At 33.7% G+C, this 25,689-nt stretch overlaps 1 protein-coding gene and 1 long non-coding RNA gene across 2 annotated transcripts in view; both read left to right on the top strand.

The window, feature by feature from the left end:
- LOC143257503 (uncharacterized) lies at positions 1-7,890 on the top strand. The gene is made up of 2 exons (XR_013031887.1): positions 1-66; positions 5,937-7,890. It is a non-coding gene; the product is annotated as an uncharacterized LOC143257503 (long non-coding RNA).
- The window catches only part of LOC143257502 (ADP-ribosylation factor-like protein 3), a 45,379-nt gene that overhangs the window by 141 nt on the left and 19,549 nt on the right, over positions 1-25,689 (top strand). Inside the window, exons 2-3 of the mRNA XM_076516276.1 lie at positions 18,476-18,619; positions 24,045-24,161. Coding sequence (XP_076372391.1) covers positions 18,476-18,619; positions 24,045-24,161 — 261 coding nt within the window. The remainder of the gene's footprint in view (positions 1-18,475; positions 18,620-24,044; positions 24,162-25,689) is intronic.

A 25,689-nucleotide genomic window follows, 5' to 3' on the forward strand; every position in this document is an offset into this window, starting at 1 on the left:
AAATTATATCTAAAAACACATAAAAATCGTTTGATTGCAGTAGCTGGGACTGTTTTGGACACAATGGTATTGGTATAATTGTAATTTAGTATTCAGCACTAACTGCTAGTAAAACTTGTGCCGTTTATAGTATTACTTATTACCATACTATAATATAATAATATTAATATCACTACTATTATTAGTAGTAGTATTGATATCAGTAACGTAATAATAACATAAGAACTCGTGAACTGAAGTAAAGAAGATTGTAATAATATGTCAACCTTACATTTTCTGCTACTTACTTTGTTTAATACCACTACTAGTGCTCATCAGACTGGTATGAAAAGCATGGTTAATAATATTGGCAGTTGCAACCCCGCCACTACTGGCACCAAGCAGAACGTCTTAAAATGTATAATTATATTAAAATGGAGTATCCATTAATTGTAACGTTAAAAAAAATATCGCCTAAATATCCAAAGGTAAAATTATCATTTGTGGAATTTGTTAATTGTAATATTATATTTCATTATAATATATAATATGTACATATATTCTGTAGTTTTTCAAAAATGTATGACAACCTTCTCATCAAATAGTGTTGTCAAATTATGTGTCTACTAATGTATTAAATTAATATTGTTTGAACAGTATATACAGTCAACCTGTAATTGTATCAAAGAAATTAAACAGTATATATTTGAACATGATAATTTAATATGGTAAACAGTGTTGAAATAAAAAATTTCTAGTTCAGGGTGTGTTAAATATTAAATATGTGATATTATTTTTACATACCTAGGGTTTGACATTAACTTTTAAACCTACTTATTTGTTTGGGTAAATTGATGATAAACTTCATGTGCTTGAAATTGACAATAATTATTCATTATTCAGGTAACTAAACTCTCTATTTGCATGACAAAAAGTCTCTTCCCTCTTTCTTTTTTTCATTCTCATTTTCAGCATTTTCGTATTTGCATTTCTAATTTAAATTTGCTTTAGGAATGTACTACTTGCCTGTGATTACCAAGTTTTGAGTTGAAACTGTCTTCATTTCCAGTGTATTAGCCTGGGGTTCGTGCAGTTCTGCTTGCATTTGAAGCCTGTATGTATGTGAAATCCAACTGTGTAAATAATGAATTATTAAGAATGCATGAAGATGCTACCTATTTTTATTTTACTTCCAAATTTTTAAATATGAACTGTCACAAAAATTTTTTTCAAAATAAACCTGCTTAATGAGGTGAAAGGAAAATAATGGAGTACTTCAACTCCATGTAAAATTTATGAGTGTCTTTCATTTATGTTATATGGATAATGTTGAAATATTTTGTTTTCTCTTCTGGAATGTGTTTCTTAGGCAGTGAAGAACAAATCATCCATCATTCAGTTGTCCATTTTGTGCTAAACACAAGTGAAATCACAAAATACCGATAAGCTTCATATTCTTACATGTCATGATTTTTGTATACTTTACTTACATGTATGATTAACCAGTGGTAAAAAAGACAAAGAAAATTACACAAATAAGTAAAAAAAAAAAGTCCTACATGTGTAATCTGTAATTCCTGAAATAAGCATGTTATTTTTTTTATTATAACATATGTGCATAAACCCTGTAAAACAAATAATATTACACATGTAGGTAAAAAGTATAAAAAAGTCCTATATTTTAGGAATGGCATAAAATGATAAATTCTGAAATATGCATGAAAACCCTGTAAAAGAAAAAAATATGCAGGTGAAAAAAAAAGTCCTATATTTTAGGAATGGTATAACATCTTTATAATAGGAAGCCATAGATTAGTAGACTGTATTAATAACACTTAATTATTAACTTAGTTGGTTTACATAATTTTAATATTTAGTTTAGACTTAGCTGTTATTGGCACAGTTTTCCAAAACACTTTTTAGATTTTGCTTTACCTGTAATTTTCTTTGTCTTTTTTTGTTCCTATTGACTTATTTCCATTGTGTTTTTTCTACCTTTGTCTTTATTACCTATATTCATGATTAATTAGGTAAATTAATGTTATGTAATGTTGAAGTAACAACTTATAGCATTTCTGTAGTAGTAAACAGTAAAAGTCAAAATATCAGTAAATGAAACTCAAAATATTAGAAACAATGTAAAAGTTAAAATATTAGAGGACTCTAATGTTTATCCAGTAACCATCAAGGAGTGATTGCATTTCTTTTCCAGTTGATAATCCTTGCATCATTATGTATGTTCAGACTAGTTGTAAACAATAGTCAAAGATGATAAGAAAAAAGGAAGAAATCTAGGTGAAACACAACATTTATCATGTACATAGATTAAAGAATCATATTACATATTGGTGAGTGAAACAGGCTAGGTTTGTGGGATTGAAGAATCATATTACATATTGGTGAGTGAAACAGGCTAGGTTTGTGGGATTAAAGAATCATATTACATATTGGTGAGTGAAACAGGCTAGGTTTGTGGGATTGAAGAATCATATTACATATTGGTGAGTGAAACAGGTTAGGTTTGTGGGATTGAAGAATCATATTACATATTGGTGAGTGAAACAGGCTAGGTTTGTGGGATTAAAGAATCATATTACATATTGGTGAGTGAAACAGGCTAGGTTTGTGGGATTGAAGAATCATATTACATATTGGTGAGTGAAACAGGCTAGGTTTGTGGGATTAAAGAATCATATTACATATTGGTGAGTGAAACAGGCTAGGTTTGTGGGATTGAAGAATCATATTACATATTGGTGAGTGAAACAGGCTAGGTTTGTGGGATTGAAGAATCATATTACATATTGGTGAGTGAAAAGGCTAGGTTTGTGGGATTGAAGAATCATATTACATATTGGTGAGTGAAACAGGCTAGGTTTGTGGGATTGAAGAATCATATTACATATTGGTGAGTGAAACAGGCTAGGTTTGTGGGATTGAAGAATCATATTACATATTGGTGAGTGAAACAGGCTAGGTTTGTGGGATTAAAGAATCATATTACATATTGGTGAGTGAAACAGGCCAGGTTTGTGGGATTGAAGAATCATATTACATATTGGTGAGTGAAACAGGCTAGGTTTGTGGGATTGAAGAATCATATTACATATTGGTGAGTGAAACAGGCTAGGTTTGTGGGATTGAAGAATCATATTACATATTGGTGAGTGAAACAGGCTAGGTTTGTGGGATTGAAGAATCATATTACATATTGGTGAGTGAAACAGGCTAGGTTTGTGGGATTAAAGAATCATATTACATATTGGTGAGTGAAACAGGCTAGGTTTGTGGGATTAAAGAATCATATTACATATTGGTGAGTGAAACAGGCTAGGTTTGTGGGATTGAAGAATCATATTACATATTGGTGAGTGAAACAGGCTAGGTTTATGGGATTAAAGAATCATATTACATATTGGTGAGTGAAACAGGCTAGGTTTGTGGGATTGAAGAATCATATTACATATTGGTGAGTGAAACAGGCTAGGTTTGTGGGATTAAAGAATCATATTACATATTGGTGAGTGAAACAGGCTAGGTTTGTGGGATTGAAGAATCATATTACATATTGGTGAGTGAAACAGGCTAGGTTTGTGGGATTAAAGAATCATATTACATATTGGTGAGTGAAACAGGCTAGGTTTATGGGATTAAAGAATCATATTACATATTGGTGAGTGAAACAGGCTAGGTTTGTGGGATTGAAGAATCATATTACATATTGGTGAGTGAAACAGGCTAGGTTTGTGGGATTGAAGAATCATATTACATACTGGTGAGTGAAACAGGCTAGGTTTGTGGGATTGAAGAATCATATTACATATTGGTGAGTGAAACAGGCTAGGTTTGTGGGATTAAAGAATCATATTACATATTGGTGAGTGAAACAGGCTAGGTTTGTGGGATTAAAGAATCATATTACATATTGGTGAGTGAAACAGGCTAGGTTTGTGGGATTGAAGAATCATATTACATATTGGTGAGTGAAACAGGCTAGGTTTATGGGATTAAAGAATCATATTACATATTGGTGAGTGAAACAGGCTAGGTTTGTGGGATTGAAGAATCATATTACATATTGGTGAGTGAAACAGGCTAGGTTTGTGGGATTAAAGAATCATATTACATATTGGTGAGTGAAACAGGCTAGGTTTGTGGGATTGAAGAATCATATTACATATTGGTGAGTGAAACAGGCTAGGTTTGTGGGATTAAAGAATCATATTACATACTGGTGAGTGAAACAGGCTAGGTTTATGGGATTAAAGAATCATATTACATACTGGTGAGTGAAACAGGCTAGGTTTGTGGGATTGAAGAATCATATTACATATTGGTGAGTGAAACAGGCTAGGTTTGTGGGATTGAAGAATCATATTACATATTGGTGAGTGAAACAGGCTAGGTTTGTGGGATTAAAGAATCATATTACATATTGGTGAGTGAAACAGGCTAGGTTTGTGGGATTAAAGAATCATATTACATATTGGTGAGTGAAACAGGCTAGGTTTATGGGATTAAAGAATCATATTACATATTGGTGAGTGAAACAGGCTAGGTTTGTGGGATTGAAGAATCATATTACATATTGGTGAGTGAAACAGGCTAGGTTTGTGGGATTAAAGAATCATATTACATATTGGTGAGTGAAACAGGCTAGGTTTGTGGGATTGAAGAATCATATTACATATTGGTGAGTGAAACAGGCTAGGTTTGTGGGATTGAAGAATCATATTACATATTGGTGAGTGAAAAGGCTAGGTTTGTGGGATTGAAGAATCATATTACATATTGGTGAGTGAAACAGGCTAGGTTTGTGGGATTGAAGAATCATATTACATATTGGTGAGTGAAACAGGCTAGGTTTGTGGGATTGAAGAATCATATTACATATTGGTGAGTGAAACAGGCTAGGTTTGTGGGATTAAACTATTCAGATGATAGAAATACTTTTTTTATTGAATGTGTTGTTAAATTTTGTATAGTTAAACAACATACACAAGTGAGAAAAAATCTTATTAATGAAAACAAATTATATCTATTAGGTGGAAACTAATTTCAGCCAAAAGTTTTGTAGCCAAAATATTATGCTTCAGTACAAATAGCAGATACCAGGGATGTCATTTTGAAAGTTTGACGTTAATGGCTATTATAAATTTCTGACAGCTTTCTCATGCTTATGTGTGGAAGTTATCTTCTTCAGTTGTTAAGTTTATGAACATATTTTAATGAATGTTACTGATTTCATATATGAAATGAAACTCTGTTGTATGAGGAAGAAATTAATAAAAGTCATAGATAAAGGTGTTTTCAAATCCTTTCTTTAAACAGTGTTTCACAACAAAATTTCAAAAGAGGTACAACCTACATCGAGTCTTGTGAGATTTTCTTCATGTGGGAACTAGAATTCATTTAACTAATTTGTATGAAGTTTTACACAAATAGGTTTAGTGTTTTTAACAACACACAACACCCTCCCCTCTTCCATGGTCCAGAAAAAGGAAAGAAATTGAAAATTCATTGTTTCCTAGAAAGAATAATTTATGTTGGCTAACTAGGTAAATGTGATAAAAGCTAGTTTTTGCAAGGCAACATTTATATGGTTTATGAGCTGCCTCAAGAAAGCTGATCTTTGTAGAAGCATGCTATTTGTGAATTGCCTCTTTTACTTGATTTGTTGGCAGAGACAGACTTGGTCTTCAAGAAAAGAAGAAAATAACAAATATGAAGTTATGTCTAAGGAATTTGGGTGTTCAGCTCTGACAAAGTATATTTATGTACCAATTTCGTTTTTTAATTGCAGGCTTACTTTATGACAGTTTAACATAGATTTAGCAAAGTACATTCTGAAATTTTTGTTTTTTTTATTGTGTTCTGTTTTGTATTTTGTTTCTGTAATAATTAGTTATTTATTTACTTTCAAAACTTTCCTACTTATATTTATTTATTCATTCTAGCTGAACCAACTGAAGTTAGTGCTTCAAATGTGCCATAAACATCTGATGAATTAACAGTGCTGTCAGTCACATTTTGAAAACTGTTGCAGGTCATAGAATACATGGCATCTTTCAAAGTTTCTGGAAGAATGGGTAGAAGTTTCCTGCTATGTGAAAGCTATCCACAAATGGGTTACAAACTCAAGAACTGATTGGTTGCAGTGTATCTCAAAGATGAACAAGCAAGATGCTGCTGAGACTGTTTTGTGCCAGATATTTTAACAGTACTTTACTGTTAAAACAGTACTGTGTGTTGTTGGTGCTAAGCATCCTGAGAAGGACCTAGTAAACCAACAAAAAGTTTGATGCTTACATAAATGCACTTACTGTTTGCTGATTATACAGCAAAAACTACAAAAAGAAATGACTGGAAAATATGGAAAAAGTCTGAAAAAATAAACTTTTCACGCTGTTATGACAATGGAAATGCTGTCAGTGAGAGGCCATTTACTGAGTTCCTGAAAGTAACAGGACCTCATATAGACAGTGGCATCTCAATTGAAAGAACTTACAACAATGGTGAAGCATATAGGACATTCATCACTGAAATCATTGGTACTCTGCATGATGAATTACAACAACAATTACCTTTCACTGGCTTTTTTGTTTCATGATTGATGGTAGCACAGACATAAGTGATACAAATAAGTAAATATATATGTATGGATAAAAATATAATAAGTTTTATCTTAATATTACATACCCCAAGCTTCAGGATGTGAAACATAAGTTTGAAGATCTTCTAGGAACATCACGGATGATCTTCCAGTATTTTAAGCTAATTAATTTAGATCCAAGATGATAGTTTTGGAACAGAGTATCTTTGGCTTGTTTAGATGTACTGCATAGCCTGTAGGTAAGAATTTATCATAAAGTATATCATAAAGAATCATACACAGTTACAGTAGTTTATGTCCTAACATCCATCTATCTGTTTTGCAGAAAATGTTCAGAGAGTTTTAGAGAAGAAAATGCAGTTGTAGAAATACAATACAGGCTACTTCTCTCATGAAACTTGGAATAAGATAAATACAGCATAACCATATTGTTCTTATTTTTAATTACTGGCTAGACATAGTAGAACCAAGGAAGACAAAGAGGAACCTGGTGAAGGTAATGCAGTAGTATGTGGACTTCATAGAAAATTCAAGAGAGTTTAGATTTGTTGTTATGTTTTTACTTTAGATATTTTTTGAGAAATCAGGAAACTCTTCATTCTTCCACTGAAATGAGATCACTATGTCCTCTCCTTGGTCAAACTGGAAAGTGCACAGACTGCTTCTTTTCATGCAGGATGAGGAATGCCTCCTGGAAAGTGCAAAAAGTGAAATCTGGTTTAAATGTCAGATTGGACACTTAAAGGGACACAAAATAAATGAAGAATGTCAAAACTGAAGTAAATATGACAGATTGTTGTTATCCATCAATGATTATTTACAAAATTGCTTTACAGGTGACCAAACTTACATACAAGCTATAGCAAAAAAGAAAAAAACTGTGACCAAAGTATCAACCTTCATGTTTTTAATACAGAACAAGTTCAACATTATACTTATGCAACATTTTACGTAGCTGGGGCTGGGGCATCAACACTGTTCTGGGTTAGAGGGCAGAGATGAAGACAAGGATTATGCAACCTGACCATCTGTTTGTTGGAAGAGCAGAAGTTAAGAACTTTTGAAAGTGGTACATCTCTGACATTTGAACAGAATAAAAAGATTGGAACTGCAGCCTAATCACAAACACCATACAGTTCTGTTGTTACAGTTTTCTTAATAACCGAAAATACCTTAGGTTTTTGAAGAATATGTGACTATCCTGCCATAATTACGTATTCATAACTATCCAACAAACTAACTAGTTAGTTGATTGTGAATGTTTCTTTTTTTCTATTAAAATGTGTAATGTCAGTGAAGAAAAGAATATATGAGCTATGTATAAGCCTAATATGTTCCATCACTATAAGATACCCACTGGAATTTAGTTTGTTTTCTGAAACAGTGCTGGTAATCTATGAATTTAGCAAAGCTAGTCTACTGCAGAGAAAGTAGAAAAATGAAAAATAGAATAGGCCTCTACACAAAATTATGAACTATTGTGAGGAGTGTAAGAATTCACAGTTATCTAGTATGATTTATGGGGAAGCTTCAAAAGTATTCATCGAAAATAGTTTGAAGTAAATTTGCATAGTTCAGAGTGAACTTAGAAAATTGAGAATAAGCATTTTTAGGATAGCCAGGGCAACAAAATTATTAATAAAATGAATCTCAGAGTATAAAGTTAAATAGAGGTTTTAAACAAAAGTTTATCAGATATAAAGATAAAACATAGCACATTCACAAATAAACATAATTGTTATTATTCTGTTGTTAAGAGTATTAGGAAACAAATGAATTGGTTTAAGGCCCAAGTTGAAGTGGAGGATTATGGTATAATGGGAATTATGGAAATGTGGTTAGATATCAGACTCTGAAGACATTACCACTAATATCCAAATGTGCCTTCAACCACATTTTCCACTGCTAAACAGTGATCTGTAGAAGGTTTTGTAAAACTTTTCTCTGAGTCTCTCTTGAAAATAGTAGCTTAAATTATCTAGACTACTATGACCAAGCACCATGCGAGTGACTGATGCCTACACTCTTCCTGTAGAAAGAAGACCAAAGTTACAAACACTACTTAAGTGTAACCAGTCCATTCTTGTGCAAGGGTACATTAACTTTTTTTATCTTAAATTCAGAGATATTTGTAAGTAGAAATAAAAACTCTAGCATTTTGTTTTCCCTGTAACTAACACAAAATAAAGAGATTTTGAATCTTACCAACAATCACACTTAAGCCCTTTGTTTGTTCAATAACACTATTGCCTTTCTGCCACAAAAAGTACACAAAGTTTCTACAGAATTTAATTTTTCCGAGTTCATACTTTCAGTGTTAAAACTAATTTTGTAGTGTTCATATATTGGTACATTATATGATTTTGGGGATTTGACATCTGTTGTTTGACAGCATATATGAATTTTAATGATTTTTTTCTCAGCTTAAGTCAAACTGTCAAGTTGATTGTATAGGAGCAAAATGATTAAAAAAGTTACAGTTTCTCTAACTTCTTTGTTACACATGGACAAATTTTTATTTCAGCATATGAGAATCCAAATGTATGTTCTAGTATCTTTAATTTAAACTCATCCTTCTGGCAATACTAAGAATCCCAAAACTCTTGGAAAATTAATTCACATTTTGATATGTAACAGTCAAATGGCTAGATTGTAAGCAACTACTTATGACCAGGTTCTGCACACTTGAGTATACCAAAAATATGTTTCATAAAAATAGAGTGGAAACAAACTTCATTATAACTAGTTCGGAATTCTCGGTGCAATTTCTGAGACCCATATTTGGTTAATCTATACATGTAATCCATTTTAACATTCACACTAGAAAATATTAGTATGCACCATATAATAAAAACAACATTAATCTACGTTATACTGGAACCTCTCTTGATGATGACTCTGTCTAATATAGTAGATTCTGTTCTTCTAATCACCAGATTTGATTTAATATTATATTTTGTTGATGGTTTGTTTTTGAATTTCACATAAAGCTATACATGGGCTATCCATCTCTAATTTAACAGTGTAAGACTAGAGGGAAGGCAGCTAGTCATCACCACCCATTGCCAAATAGTAGAATTGACCATCACATTATAATGTCCCCACAGCTGAAAGGGTGAGCATGTTTGGTGTGATGGGGATTCAAACCCATAATCCTCGGATTATGATTCGAGCACCCTAACCACTTGACCATGCTGGGCCTTATTGATGGTAATGAGACAAGTTTAGCTTTAACTTTGAAAATATTAACATTTATGAAAAAAAACAAAAAACAGTTGAGTGCTGGTACTGCACTTAAAGCATTAGTCTTAGTTTTTGCAGACACTAACAAATGGTTGTAAGTTATTTTGTGACTGCTGCTTAAAATAAAAAAACTATAATTCACTAAACTTCACTGAAACTGTATTTAATTTGTTATTTTATGTATTAGATGTTAAAAATAATTAAATATGTATAATTATTTGGGCAAATCATCTGTATCATGTTTTTTTTTAAAATGCTTTTAATATAATAACTAATTTTAATCTTATGTAAATGTATTTTTATTTTAACACTTAATAGAAATTAAAAGATGCTTGGTTTGAATGGAAACTGGTATATCTAGACCACAAATGCTTAGATTCACAAACTATACATTGTCTAACACTAACTGACAGCCTATAATATGTTGCTATTAAAAGGTTATGGTTTAATGCCATCCGACAGTGAAGCATTAAAAGCTAATAGGGTTAACATATTTCTTTTAAACAAGAACAAATTAAGGAAAATGTGAAAAAGTATCCTGCATTTACATCATTTCTATTCTGATATTACATCTAATGAACATCCATTAGGGCACAGAATGTCTCACCATGCTGCTGGTAAAATGGTACTACAGAGGTCAGTTATTGTGAGTCTAGCCAGCTGGGCTGTGCACTAATTAGCTTTGCAACCATTTCCTTTAATTTGACCAAGGAAAAGAAAATATGTTTTGTTTTTTTTTAATATGAGTAATAGTGAGTACAGTTTTCATATTACTGTAAACAAATAAGTCATATGGACAATACAACAAAGGATACCTTACATGAAACAATTCCTGATGGATATAGTCAGTGGTAACAATACTAGAAAATCATTAGCAATCTTTGAAGGAATAATTCTCTGTGTGTTCTGACCACTCTACTATTTCTTTTCATTTAGTAACTTCAGTTGACCTCTCATCATCAACGATATATAAACTGTCATTTTCACTGTAATCACTCTGCAATTGCCTTATCAAATATTTATGCATTTTCATACCTTATCATAAGCTTGTGCTTTAGGTCTGCCTTTACTCCCTATTTTTGATACTTATCCTAGGTATGCTTTGTAAATGAAATGGATCTTGCAAAACCAGCATGTTACTGGCAAGTGAAATGGACATGTTAATTACATTTATAGCAACCTTCTGTAGTCAGGGTTTTGCATACTAAATGATTGAAATGCATCTGTCACTGATGTATTAGTAGTTGATAGTAAAAATCGGAAATTCCTCCTTCTGAACTGGTTACTAGCAAATATTTCTAGTGCCTTCTTCATTTTACAAGAAAAACTGTAACATTAACCAATAATTTGCAAGTTTACTAGCATTAATCTTGAGCCCTGCACCTGATCAACCTGTAAGTCTAAATCTCAAGTCGATCATAGCATCAGTGGACACACTTTTTTTGTTATATGACAAGCCTTGAGAATAACAATCCTTATAATATTGTATTAAGTAATTCAGTACCATTGTTATCTAGAAAAAAGCGATAGAAATTGCTGACAGCATGTCATAACTGGGTATAACAAAAACAATAAATGTTTTTCTAGACCATTCATTTTCAATAAAAGTTGTAAAGAACTGGAAAATTTGTGTCTAATACCCTTAACTAGGAAATAACTTTAACACTAGAACTACCAAACAAACAAAATATACTAAAGTTTTAAAAGTGAAAACCTTCAAATTAATGGCCTTGGCAGCTCTTATGTTAAGAAACCTTATAATTTGTCCTATCTTGTCACACAGTATCACTTTTGTCAAGAAGTGCTTCCACTGATAGAATAGGAAAAAGAAAACTGAGAAATGCTTTGTGATTTGCTCAACTGAACAAATTTTACTACAGTGAGTTGTTGTGAGTGTAAAAATTCCTACATTAGAAAAAAATAGCATATACCAAGGTAAAGTTGCAAAGCAGCCTTTTTTGGTAAAAATATGCTAATAAAACATAAGTAAGGTTAAAAAGGGATGACATCACATCTACCAACCACTCTGACTGATACTGTTAATGAAAGTAACAATACTTACATAAATAGTAATGAAACATAGAAACATTAGGTGTTTCATTTAACTATTGTTGCAGAATTATATATTTTTTGAAAAATATAATCTTTGTATCACATGTCATTTTTTTCCAGTTCTCCCTGACATTTTTTAACAATAGTAAAATTTATTAAGCCTCTCCTGCTGGAGAACAGTGATATGTGTAACAGTTCTTGAAATACACGTTACTGTTAGGAGCAGTAATTTTCTTATAGTACATCCCAAAACTAATGTTTGTTAAGATACAAAATGGTAAAAGAATATCTGAAATATAATAATGTTGAATAAGATACAAAGAAAACAAAATGTTAAACATATTATGAAGTGTATATAATACTACTGCTCTCTCTCTAATTAAGCTCAGATGTTTAACTAGCACATAAAAATTGACTATAGAAAATAATAAATGGTGCTGTAATAGCCAAAAACGAAACATGATAAGTCTTTAGAAGGTTCAGTATTAATAAAACTATCTTATGGAACTATCATATAGCTAATACTGACTATATATGTGTGTGTATAATGGGATAAAATTAATGTTGTCAATACACTTCAACAATTCACTATTATCTTACAATTTTCAAAGGAATTAAAACATAAAAGTTGAAGATTTTAAAATGTCATAATTAGTAGCAAAAATATTAATTTTCCACAGAAATAAATAGATTTTGTTTTTAAAATGCATTCTGGGAACTACGTCTGTGAAAAAGTAGAGGGAGTGCATGGACTCTTTACATTAAATCATATAATACTGAACAATTGTATCAGAAAATTTAGGTAATGTGGACAAGGTATGTTTGAGAACTTTAATGGATTGCAACTGCCTATTGAATAAAAATGAGTCAACATTTTGGATTTTAAACAGAGGCCTTTTTTAGTTGCAATCCATTACATTTATCAAACATACCAATTGTATTGTATCTAATAAGCTGTAAGTAGTAAACATAGTAACATAACTTGTTTGGAATATGATTACATTCAAATGGAAAGTTTATAACTTTAAAGATGAAAGTGTTCACGTCACTGAGAACTTTAAACCTGAATGTAAGACTAATAATGCTGATATCCAATTCCAGATATTGTGTTCTGATTATAATCAAAGATCTTTTTCCAGGTGACTCTGTCAAGAAAATCTCAATAATTTGGTACAATAATATCATTTATAGTGGGGTATTTAAGTAGGAGCTAGAGGGGGCTCAGCCCCAGGGTCCATGATCTTAATGGAGTCCTACTGATAATTTATTTCTATGTAAAATTACATGGGATGTAGGACTTACAAAAATTATTAACAATTACACCCACACAACCTCAAGTGTGCCACTGATCATGTAATGTGAAAATATATACTGTAGTATATGTTTAGGAATTTATTAAATCTGTTCACATACTTTTGTAAAGTGCTTGCCTCTTCTGCTTCTGATGGTAATACATTCTGTATTACACTTTTCCTCTTTCAAGAAAAATAAAACTGCCTTAACTGAAGTGGATCCTTTTTGTATTTCCAGATATTAAATGTATGTCCTCTCATATTGTTGTTTCTAGAATACAGGAGAAAGAAATTTTACCCTCTTGATCTTGTGAACTTCAAAAAGATTAAATGTCCCCTGGTTGGACAGCAGTAAGTCTATGGATTTACAGTACTAAAATCAAGGGTTTTATTTCCCTCAGTGGATACAACAGGTAGTGCAATTTGGTTTTGCTATAAGAAAGCACACACACACACACAATAAAATCACCTCTTACCTTTTTTTTGATAAAGATAAAATATGTTAAAGAGATCTTAAACTATCCCTGTAAAATAAACTTTCCACCACTGGAATCATCGTGTTGACTCATTACTTGTTTGGTGAGGTAGTGATTTTTTTTTTTTACTTGTAATCTGCATGTCTATAAATTTTGTAAACTATAGAAATAGAATTCTGTAAGCAATATAGTATTTCCTCAGTAACTTGGTTGACTTACTTACCACTGTATGAGATATTATTGTGCTGTGAATTCTTTAGGCTGGAATATGTTATTTACTTGTGAGACTAAGTTGCTTGAGATAGACACATAATTTAAGCAGACAAGGTTGTACAATGTAAGTGTGGCTATTAGCATTCTAAATATACTCTTCAAAAAAAGAAACGCAAAAGGGATATTTTTTGTTATTTTAAAGAGAAATATATGAAATAACGTTACAAGCTCAGAGCATGTGATGTTAAACGTGTTAAGGCACTGATCGTCAGACCAAAATGACAATAAAAGTTGTGCACTTTGAAAACGTAGGAAAACTTCGGATTTTTCGCCAAAACGCATTCGTGTCCAATAAATTTGTTTGAGAGATCTGCATGTTCTGCAAGTGCAACATCCCTATAAAAGTGATGGGTTCTTGGTTTCCATAGCTCAGTGTTAAGCCACCGACATGCAATACAGTTACACCAAGACTGACTGAAGCACAACGCAACAATGCCATTGGTTGCTTGGAAGCAGGCGAATCTCGATCAGATGTTGCCAGAGCTGTAAATGTCCACCCAAGCACCATCACAAGGCTATGGAATCGTCACCAACAACATGGATCAACTTATGACCGTCCACGATCTGGCAGACCTCGTGTGACCACGCCCCGCACAAGATCGCTACATCCGGTTACCTCACCTTTGGGATAGGACCACCACTGCGACGTCTACTGCCTCAACCATACCAGGGCTGTGTAGGATTTCCGATCAGACCGTACGCAACCGTCGACGAGATTCTTAGGCCCCATGTGCAACCCATCATGGTGAATGTCAACGACGTTTTTCAACATGACAATACCCGTTCTCACACAGCCCGACTCACCACTGTCTTCTTGAGACACCACAACATCAACGTTCTTCCCTGGCCCTCCAGATCATCAGATTTAAACCCCATCGTACATCTTTGGGACGAGTTGGACCAACGTCTGCGACGGCAACAACCTCAACCGCAGACTCTACCTCAGGTTGCAGCAGCTTTGCAGGCTGAGTGGACATCCATTCCACAGGATGTGATTCGTCATTTCATCTCTTTCATGGGCAGGAGATGCCAAGCAGTTATTGATGCTCACGGGGGGCATACTCGTTATTGACGTTGAGTGACGTTAAACGTCAACTAGTGAACGTGGACTTCGCCTTTGCAGACTTTGGATGTTCAGCAGTGAATGTGCAAAGTTTCACACGTCATACAGAACTACCCAGAATAAACTTATTAACAATATGTTTCAGATTTTACCTTTTGCATTTCTTTTTTTGAAGAGTATATGTTTAACTGTGCTGTAGGATTGTGTTTATTTTAGTTTCTTTTTTTTTCTGGACAGATCTCTCATGTGGACAGATGAGGGTTGCATTGGGTCATTGGGTTGTGTGTGGGATCTTTGAATTTATTCATCATTTGTTTTTCGTCTTTCTTCTGATCAGGCTGGATGCAAATTCTGGATCAGGAAGGCTGAAATTGTCTCCTTCAGAAAGGGATAGAAAATTTTTTTATCTTATTTTCCAAGTTTTCATTGTTTTCTATCTGTGGTTTTGAAGATTTTAGAACATTGTTGATACAAATCTATGATATGTCTCAATTATTTTCTGAAGATACCTAATTTTAGCATGAAAGACATTAGGTTTTTATAAAAATTTCTTATTGTGACCATTGAATAATAATGGTGGATGTATAGGATGCTCATATTCATATCCCTATTCATCCTTCTTCCTGCCATTATTTCAGTATCCTTCTTTCCCTTCAGGTTGACCTCTGGTCAGTACATTTTTGTACATTAGTCTTCTATTTTTTCTGTTTTTTTTCCTTTTCCAATTCATTTTAACATTAATTTTTCATTTCTACTTGGACATTTGGCTTATTCTCACCTATTCATATATTCAGTCTCTTACACAAACACCTCTGCCCATACTTTTATTTTGCATTACTTGCATGATTTGGCACTATCTTAATCTGAAGATTTTGACTAACCCCCCTGTAGCTGTCTTTACCACTTCCACAAGATCATACAGAGGGGTAAATATTTTCATTGCTATGCTTATCTGTTCTTTATCTTTCACAGTCACTTACCTTATATTCATAGAATCCTCATGTTTGGCAAGTTTTGTCCAATTCCACACCAGCATCCACTAACTCAATATACTTTATTAGGTTGCAACAGGATCTGTAGAAATGAGGTGTTCCATATAAACACCTAGAGGCTGACTGGGTGGTATTATTGTACTCTGCCAGACTGCCTCTCATGGGCTGTCACAAGTGTAAGGGGATTCTGTTCATCCCTGTCAATGATTGAATTGAAAAAAGTGGGACTGGTTTGCTTCTAAAAGTTTAGGAAATGTAGTTCATCTGTTTCACTGTTGTTTGGGACTCTTCAGTGTGCATTACCCCCCATACTCTGCTTGTGGACTACACCCAGTTTCCAGTTAGCAGGATGGACAGAGGCTTTTCCTCCAGATGTTTGAGTGAATTTTTTCTATTCTTGCAAGAGAGGGCAGAGTTGGGGACTCTTCTACCTAGGTGTTTGGATGATTTCCCCAGATGTCAGTAAGAGAGTCACCAGGATATGTAGGAGCCTACTCTTAATATTAGTTGAGGTTTGATGTTCAACTATCAGTTAGGATAACCATGGTTCCTCTCTTTGATCAGTATTGGTTCAGTACATTGTAAAAGGAAGAGGGCTCATCGTCTATTCATAATTCTGAACATTGAGTTGTCTCATCCTGGGTCTCTGTTTATTTCATTTCCTTCCAATAATTCTGGTGGCAAGTGCAGTTTACTTTTTCAACATTGTTGGGGAGTAAGGATAAGTGCTTGCAGTTCCAGACCAGATGAATTCTGTTTCCTCAGAGTGATCCTGTCATTCTGAGCCTGGAGTGTTGCCTTTCAGATTTCTTCAGGTTGAAGAGAAGGTTTGTTTACTTTGGTGTTGTCTACCTTCTCATTGTGATTCTAGTGGCTCAGAATGCATTATTTTATGACTACAGGTTGGGATCCACTCATAAGTATATATGTGTGTGTATATATATATATGTAAGTTGTAAGGACCATGGCTCTATAATTTCAACCTAGAGCAGTGGAACCTTAGTTATCTGGTTGTGGTCTGGCCAATGGTGATGATAAATTTTGTAAAATTCCACTCACAGGGTGAAGAGCATACCCATTCTGAATGTAGGGCATTTCTTCTACTAGGATGCCAATCTTTTGTTGACACATCCATGAACTGTACGAACACTTTCTATATGGATAATGTCCTCACCACCCCCTCTAACTTATCAGTGTGAGATTCTAGCTGAAGTGTGAGAGGAGGTATATATGTTTTGCAAATTAAACTTTTCTTAAATGGGAAACATAAATCCAATAATATTATCTTCCTCTCTCATCTTTTTACTCTTCCTCACCACTATTAGCTGGTGTTAGAGACTGCTGATTGAGTCATTCTTTAAAATGTGGAAAAATGATCTGAATAAATGAGGTGTTTAGGCACAGTACTAGGATAGAGGGTGTATTGATGTTGGTGGAGAGCATTACAAGACAAATATCATAAAGGGTAATTAACTGGTGTATAAAAGACTGGAGGAAGTGAGAAAAAAATAAGACCAATGGGTAGATGGGCAAAGGAAGAAACTCTGGCAGTTGAGTAATAGATGTAATGTGAGGGAAGGTAATTATTATTGGAAATACATTTCTGATTTAATAAAATGTTAACTTTCATAATACATGTCTGGGCTTCTCTCTGAGAGCCTTACACTAAATGGCACCATCTTTGTTCCATTGTTCGCTCCAAAGGTTCAACACATCATTATAGCTCTCACAGTCATCTTGAATCAAAGGATATCATGGGTGAAGTGGTTTCCTGCTGAGAAGATTAGCTACATCTACCATTCTGTTTGGGTCATTTTTCTGGTGTGGATTTGATGGGACTAGATTTATATTATGTATATTTGTTTCTAGTTGACCACATGGTGGAAGTTCTTTCCTACAATTATGAAAATAAGATATATCTAGCTGAGGTCTTACAATTCTCTCTACTGTATAATGAAATCTTCAACAGTAGTCTCACAGAAAACTGTGGTGCATGTAGATTTATGTATTATACATGTTACAGCATACATATATTGTAAACTGACATTGTTTAACTGTTTTCTGATGAGTGTTATTATTAGATTTGGAGTTCTTAGAATAAGAGTTCCAGGAGGAATTAACAGCAGGTTTAAGGACTTTATGTGGATGCTACATGTAGGCATATATAATTTTTCAACCATTTAAGACATTAAAATAAAAAATTTTTTTCTGTATTGTAAAAATAAATGTGATGTCAACTATTATTTTCTTATTTTTTCTCTTCTTTTAAATGAAAAATGTCAGATATACTCTATTTTTAACAAAAGTTTTTGTTTTCTGTTTTACACTTATATTTAAAATGAGTATTACATGTCTGTGTATGTTACCATAAAAGGTTCTAGTTTTAATTGTCAACTTTCTTATATTCAGTATCCTATTCATAAAATATCACAAGGATAGAAAAAAAAACCAACAAGTCAAGTATTATTAATGGATATGTTTTGTTCTTTTAGGGTTTACTTTCATTACTACGGAAACTTAAGTCTACACCTGACCAAGAACTCCGTATCTTGTTGCTTGGTTTAGACAATGCAGGAAAAACTACTATTTTAAAGTCTCTAGCATCTGAAGATGTCACACATATAACACCCACTCAGGTTTGAATACTTAAGTTCTAATTTTATTCTCTTGTTTATTGTGATCGTTATTATTGTATGTTGAAAAATCTGGTTTTTATTTTCTATAATTGTTAGAAGACACTTCACAGTATTTCATATTTCCTTCTGACTGGCAAAATCATGTTTCCGTATAGGTCATCAGTAATGTTCATTACACATTAATTTAGTACTTATGTAGAACCAAATTGTGTAACATTATGAAGAAATGGATCAAATTGTCAAAAAGAATAAGACGTGAAAATGCATTGAAATTTATTGAAAAATATCACACATGCACACTTCAGTAGCGTTAAGGACCTGTAATTGAACTGATTAAAAAAAACTGTTGAAATAGAATCAACATCTGAGTTTTGAAGAAGAAGGAGGAAGTTTGAAACATAATCAGATCATGTATTTTAGAAGAAACAAACAGGATGTGACCAAGCTAGAGTACAAATTTTATTACTAAGTTACATATATGTAAAACTAGTGTGAAATAAAAAGTAATTTATACATTTTTTTGTGAACTCATTTTAATGTTTGAGGGGATTCTTGCACGTACAGCTCATTTCAAGTCACCCCACAGCATCTCAATGGGATTAAGATCTGGGCTTTGACTCGGCCATTCCAGGACTCTCCATTTCTTAGTTTTCAGCCAGTCCTTGGTGGATTTACTGGTATGTTTTGGATCATTGTCGTGTTGCAGGGTTCAGTTCTGCTTCAGCTTTAATTTTCTTACGGAGGTCTCACATGATCATCAAGCACCCTCTGATACACAGTAGAATTCATGGTGGATTCTATGATTGTGAGCTGTCTAAGTCCTGCTGCAGCAAAGCAGCCCCAAACCATGACACTTCCACTTCCATGCTTCACAGTTGGTATGAGATTCTTTTCCTGGAGTGCTGTATTTGGTTTATGCCAAACATATCCTCTGTCCTGGTGTCCATACAATTCAGTTTTGGACTCATCTGTCCAAAGAACATTATTCCAAAAGTCCTGGTCTTTGTCTACATTCTCTCTGACAAACTTCAGTCTGGCCTTGATGTTTTTCTTAGAGAGCAAAGGTTTCCTCCTTGCACACCTCCCATGCAAGTTACACTTGTGCAGTCTCTTTCTGATTGTAGAGGCATGCACTTTCACATCAACAGTAGCCAGAGCCTGCTGTAGGTCCCGTGATGACATTTTAGGGTTTTTAGAGACCTCTTTTAGCATCTTGCTGTCTGCTCTTAGGGTGAACTTGCTTGGACGACCAGACCTGGGCATGTTGGCAGTTGTTTTGATTAAACCCTCCACTTATTGACTATTTTACGGGTGTGGAATGGCTGATTTCAAACTCTTTTGAGATCTTTTTAAATTCCTTACCAGACTCATAAGCTGCTACAATTTTCTTTCTGAAGGCCTCAGACAGCTCTTTTGCTCTCACCATGGTGCTCACTCTCACTTCAACAGTCAGGAGCATACCAAACTGAATGTCTGAGGTTTAAATAGGGCAAGCCTCATTCACAATGCTGAGTAATGATCTTCTAATCACGTGCACCTGGTGTGATACACCTGTGTGTAAGTTGAGCCATTTTATATGGGTATAAATGTGGGGGTGTCCTAACTATTTCTTCAATTAGAATATGCATTTTTGCCAAATTACATTTTACAGAAGATATTGAAAAGTCTTTTCTCTCAGTATTGTTACAATTGAGATTGCATATCCATTTATCCAAAATTGTTACATATATACACAGGCTTTCATAGGGTGTCTTAATTTTTTCACATGACTGTATATTACACTATTTCCATGATTTAGTAGTTTTCTCCTTGGATGGTTACAGCTACCTCCCTGTGGCTGTTTTACATACCCTGGCTTGATTGTATCAAGAGTGACTTCATTTCTTCTGTGATTTTCTATTTCCTTTTAGAGACCTTTTCATAAATATCATTTGAATCCCTCTCAAGAGCAAGTGTTGCCTGGTCAGATATGCTTTTTCCAAATCTGCACCAATTATCACTAGATTGATAAAGAAAATTCCTGGTAGTGACAAGCTATGTTGATATGGGGTGTTCCATAAGACAACCTTGGTGCTTTCTGGGTGGTACAAAATTATTCAGTACAATACATAACATGGAGTATTGAACTGCCACTCATGGACTATCATGAGTAAAGTGTAAAGGTATTTTGCCAATTTCTGGTGATCTCTGGATTAAATAAGCTGGAATTGGTTTGGTTTTCAAAACAGGGAACATAATTCACTCATTGCACCATCTCAGTGCATTCTCCCCCATTCCTCCATAGTGGAGCATTGGAGTCCTTACAACTCTCAGTTTCCAGTTGTTGGATTGGTAGACATAGGTGTGTTTCTCTTGAGCGACATTTGAACACTTTATTCCACTGAAGGAGAAGAGAGAAAAGCTGGATATTTTCCCACACATAACTCTGGATAGATTTTTCCAGATGTCTTTGGGGAGCAGGACTAGCCCATGTGAGAGCCTTCTTATAATTCTGGTTTAGATATGACACTTCACTATCTGGTTGTGTTGAGCATGGCCCTTGTTTTTGGTCATTATATTACTTTCCTTGATTGTGGAAGAGTATCATCAGCTTCTCATAATTCTGCACACAGAGCTCCAAGACTTTGAACTGTTGGTTGAACTTCGTTTATTCCATATAATTTTTTCAACTGCAGGGGTATTGCCTTGCCTCTCAGGTTGGGAAGTTAAGATTTAGGTTTAAAATCCCAGGCCAAATAATCTGTGGTTTCTTCAGATTAAGTGAAGGCTTGTCCACTTGTGTTGCTTTCCCTCTATTCATGGTTCTGATGATTCATAAGCAACATTATGTAACTTTAAGGTTGGATTTCTGGACCCATAATTCTGAGTTCAGTTTATTACATTATGTGATTCTTCAGGTTGGAGTGAAGGTTTGTCCACTTTTATATTATGTGCTTTCTCTTCATAATTCTGGTGGCTCAACGGGCAACATTCTGTAACTTTCATGTTTAGTTCCCTTTATATCATATTATTATAATACAGTTATATCACACTGAAGACCCAATGCCCTAGCCACTACATTTTGCCTTTGGTTCCATAGCTCTGTAATTGCATTGACAAGATGTTGGACCTCATCAACATGGTTAGAGCATGGACAATTCTTGTGAGCACATATAATATTTCTAGACCAAATTGTGTGGCATTGCAGAAGGAACCAGTTTTGGAATAGCTATTCTTTCTCTTTTGTTTATTCTTATGATGTTACAGTTTTTGGATAGTTTATGAACAGTGGAAAAAAGACATTCAACATGCTGAACTATACTGGAAGCTTCAAACCTACCTGGTAAAGGCTGTCTATGCATTAAGTAACTCTCTACCTAATTCAGAAAGTATTTATATATATATATATCAGAGCTCAGGATAGCTGGGTGTCATACATTTAAAATAATTTACATAACAGTACATCACATCACAAGCAAATAAACACTTTCTCCATCCCTTGGTTTTTTTGCATAGGCCTTGTTGAAATCTTGTTATAGTTCCATAATAAAAATGTTTGATTATTTACTAATGAAACACAGTTTTGAAAACAGTGATAAAGAAAGTTTTAATTTGTACGTTTTTAGTAGGAAGGTTTTTTTTAGAAAACAAAGTACATAAGGCATCGAGAGCATATATATTGGTTCTTGTCTAATGCAAGCAATAAAAGAAAATGTGCTAGATGATAGAGCAAGTAGCTAAGGACTCAGAACAGGAAGAGGCCAAGAAAAGTAAAACTAAATGAAAGTCGCATTTATGACAGTGTCTAGGAACTTTGAGCTGTTAAAGAAAAGTGTGGAAAAGGCTCTTTAGAAATGAGGACAAAGGAAATAGTTTCTGTAGCATCTAAAAGTGGTATATAAAACACTTCTCCAACCTGGTATGAATGGACTTGACACAAAGAAAGAGACAATTTTTTAGGAGTTGGAGATGGGCCAGAAGTATTATGCCTGATGCACAAACTCCTGAAAACAGCCCAATGGCATTGATAGACTACCAGGGCAAAACATGAGAAAGAGTGGGCTGACATAGAAACCACTTTATGAAAGAATTTTGCTTCTCAAATAAAGGACTTAAAAACAGTTTGTTATGAAGTTCTAGGTGTTCTATGATGTTCTGTGTGAACATTGTATGTTTGAGATTTTTGAAGATGTTCCCAGAGTGATAATGGGACTGGTTCCTTGAAAGAAAGTTGACGTAATAGTGGAAACTTTGTTTGAGCTGTTTATAATGGAGTGATAAGGAAAACCTGGTACCTCATATAACTGACCTTGATATATGCATTAAAAAGTGGAGAAGAGAGTAAGAACAGAGATTGATTCAGAGTGTTCACACTTAGGGAGTTTGGATCTGGAACTAGAGCTTAATAGAGTGAAAGAACATGGTTGTCTGATGTGACAAGGGTATAGGTTATTGGACAAATCAGATTTTTGCATAACAACTCCAAAACATAAGGTTTGAGAATCCTTTCCATAAAAAGAGGCTGGTGATCTTGAGAATAGAGTCTGTAAAACATTCATTGCACTGGGAATATTATAGCCACAAAGATAAACATGTTGAGAATGAAGCCAAAGAAGTAAAGAAACTTCAACAAAACAAAGGCAAGAAGTATTAACCCAATTGTTGATGTAAGTTCCACTGTAGAATTGTCTATGAGAAAACAAAACAAAATGGTGATGTAGAAAGAGCTCATTGAACATTGAATAACTCACAGTTATAAGATTTTAATATCACCTGTTGTGGTTGAAGAGTCTAGGAACTAAAGCAACACTAATTCCATTAAATTATGACCTGCAAGAGATGCATCTGTGAAGGCCTATAGGAAAAGAAAGTATGGGAGACTTAACTGTTATAAACTCTCATTCAACCGAACTGGAGAAGGTTGAGAACAGTAGAAGAAATGTTTATGCTATGTGATAATGGGTCTGAAGTCAGATGTCACTGAAAAGCAAGGTACCATTCAAGGTAACTAGGTGGTCAAACAACTGGCCAACAGATTTGGTTGATGTAGTTAATTTGAGAGAGTTTAAAGGAAAGCTTGAAAAATATTTGAATGATAAGGGCTGGCTTTGAATGTTTTATTGTTATTTTATTTTTAGGTATTGGATAGTCCCTTATTATCCTTAAGTTATAGATATATATGTGTTTGTGTATGTGTGTAATACTATTAACACAAATTTCCATCGTGAAAAAAAAAGTAATTCCATTAAAGATTTGGTGATAGAATTAAATAAGTTTTTTGTTACTACCTAAACATACTACACTGTTCCTACCAAATTAAAATAATAATAATAACAGCCACACATTTGTGGTTATATTTGCTAGATGTATTTTGTTTTTTATAACCTGTTGAATGTTGAAGTCATACATTTGGGTGCATATTAAGGTTATCTCTTCTTTAAACCAGGGTTTCAACATTAAGAGTGTTCAGTCAGAAGGACTCAAGCTAAATGTCTGGGACATTGGTGGACAAAGAAAAATTAGACCATATTGGAGAAATTACTTTGAAAATACAGATATTTTGGTATGTGACAGATGTCTGTAGTTACCCTGCTCTAACAACATATTGTATGTAGTTTAATTTTAGCTGTATAGTTCTGAAATACCTGTTTTTGAGCACCTTAAGAGACCTTCATTACATTGTATGGGATGAATAGAACAGCAAAGGTTACGATAATATTATTGCATGCATTAAGATTTATGGAACTTTCTCAATTTCTCGTAAGAGAACCAATAGGAAATCAACAATTTTTACAAGAAAATATGTTAATTTGAGTTATATGATTCTTAATAGTAAAATTTAAGAGAACTTGTTTACTTTTAATAGAATGAGTAGAAAATCAATAAATTATTATAAGAGTGTGAGGTTTAATCTGAGTTACATAAATTTGATTCTGAACAAAGGAATTTGTAGATGTTTATTCAAAGTTTTCGAATCCCTTGTACTTCCTGGATTTTATCTTCATATGAGATGTTTTCAAATTTAAGCATAAACAATGTATAAACCATTACTTAGAGAAAACTTTTGAATAACGCTTTGAGGTTTAGTTCAGCCTATGTTTTGGACTTTCACATTAAAAAAATTATCTCATAATTGAAAATGTTTCAGAGATGAAATATTGTATTATATAATGACTATTGTTAATATAATAGAATAATTTTATATTAATACCTTGTAATCTAAATTATGTGATCTTTAGTAATGACTTATGTTATGGAATCTTCTTGTTTACTAGGAATAGATATTGAAGTATCTAAGAAAGGGTTTTAAAATGTATTTGTTGTTATTGTATTTTGATAAAACACTTCACCGTTTCCTAGCTCATGTATAACTTGTAGTGCTTTAAAATAAAGTTTAAATTATGTTTTATTAGTATGGAATACTTCATTAAGCAGGGATCTAACTAAAGAAACCGTAGGAATAACACATACAATAAAGCAGGGGGTGTGCAACATTTTTCGTCGGTGGGCCATATAACCAACTTCATCAATCAAGCGGGGCCACTTAAAAAACAAGCTTATTCGTGTACATGCACAATAAATTAAAAAAAAATTCTCAAAATGCAAGCAATAATATTTTATATTTTTGCATGAGTGATCATTTTAGTGCGACACTTGAAATTTAGAGTCCTTGCAGAGCTTGTCAATATCAGCTTTGACAGAAGTGGTTGCCACTCTTAACTGACTGGTCAAATGTTCATCAGTCAGCTGACTTCTACATTTGGTTTTGATGAGCTTCATTTTGTAGAAAAATTGCTCACAGCAGTAGGTGCTACCAAAAAGGGAGGCAATTCTTTGTGCATGACGGGACAAATTGGGAAACTTTTCACGTACACAGAGTTTGTAAAAGTCTAGCAAACTGTTTTCAGAGAATTTCCTTTTAGTGTCCATGTCAGCCTGCAGTTCAATGAGTTCCATTTGGCAATCATCAGGACTGTCTTCCACTGCCAAATCAAAAGGTTGAGCGAACAATTTCAATCTAATTTCAGTTTGTCTGAAATCTGGAAATCTGTTTGCAAACTCATCACGCAGCTTTTGTACACTGGTTCCAT

This window comes from Tachypleus tridentatus, chromosome 7 (assembly GCF_004210375.1).
Source record: "Tachypleus tridentatus isolate NWPU-2018 chromosome 7, ASM421037v1, whole genome shotgun sequence".
In the NCBI taxonomy this organism is placed as follows: Eukaryota; Metazoa; Arthropoda; class Merostomata; order Xiphosura; family Limulidae; genus Tachypleus; species Tachypleus tridentatus.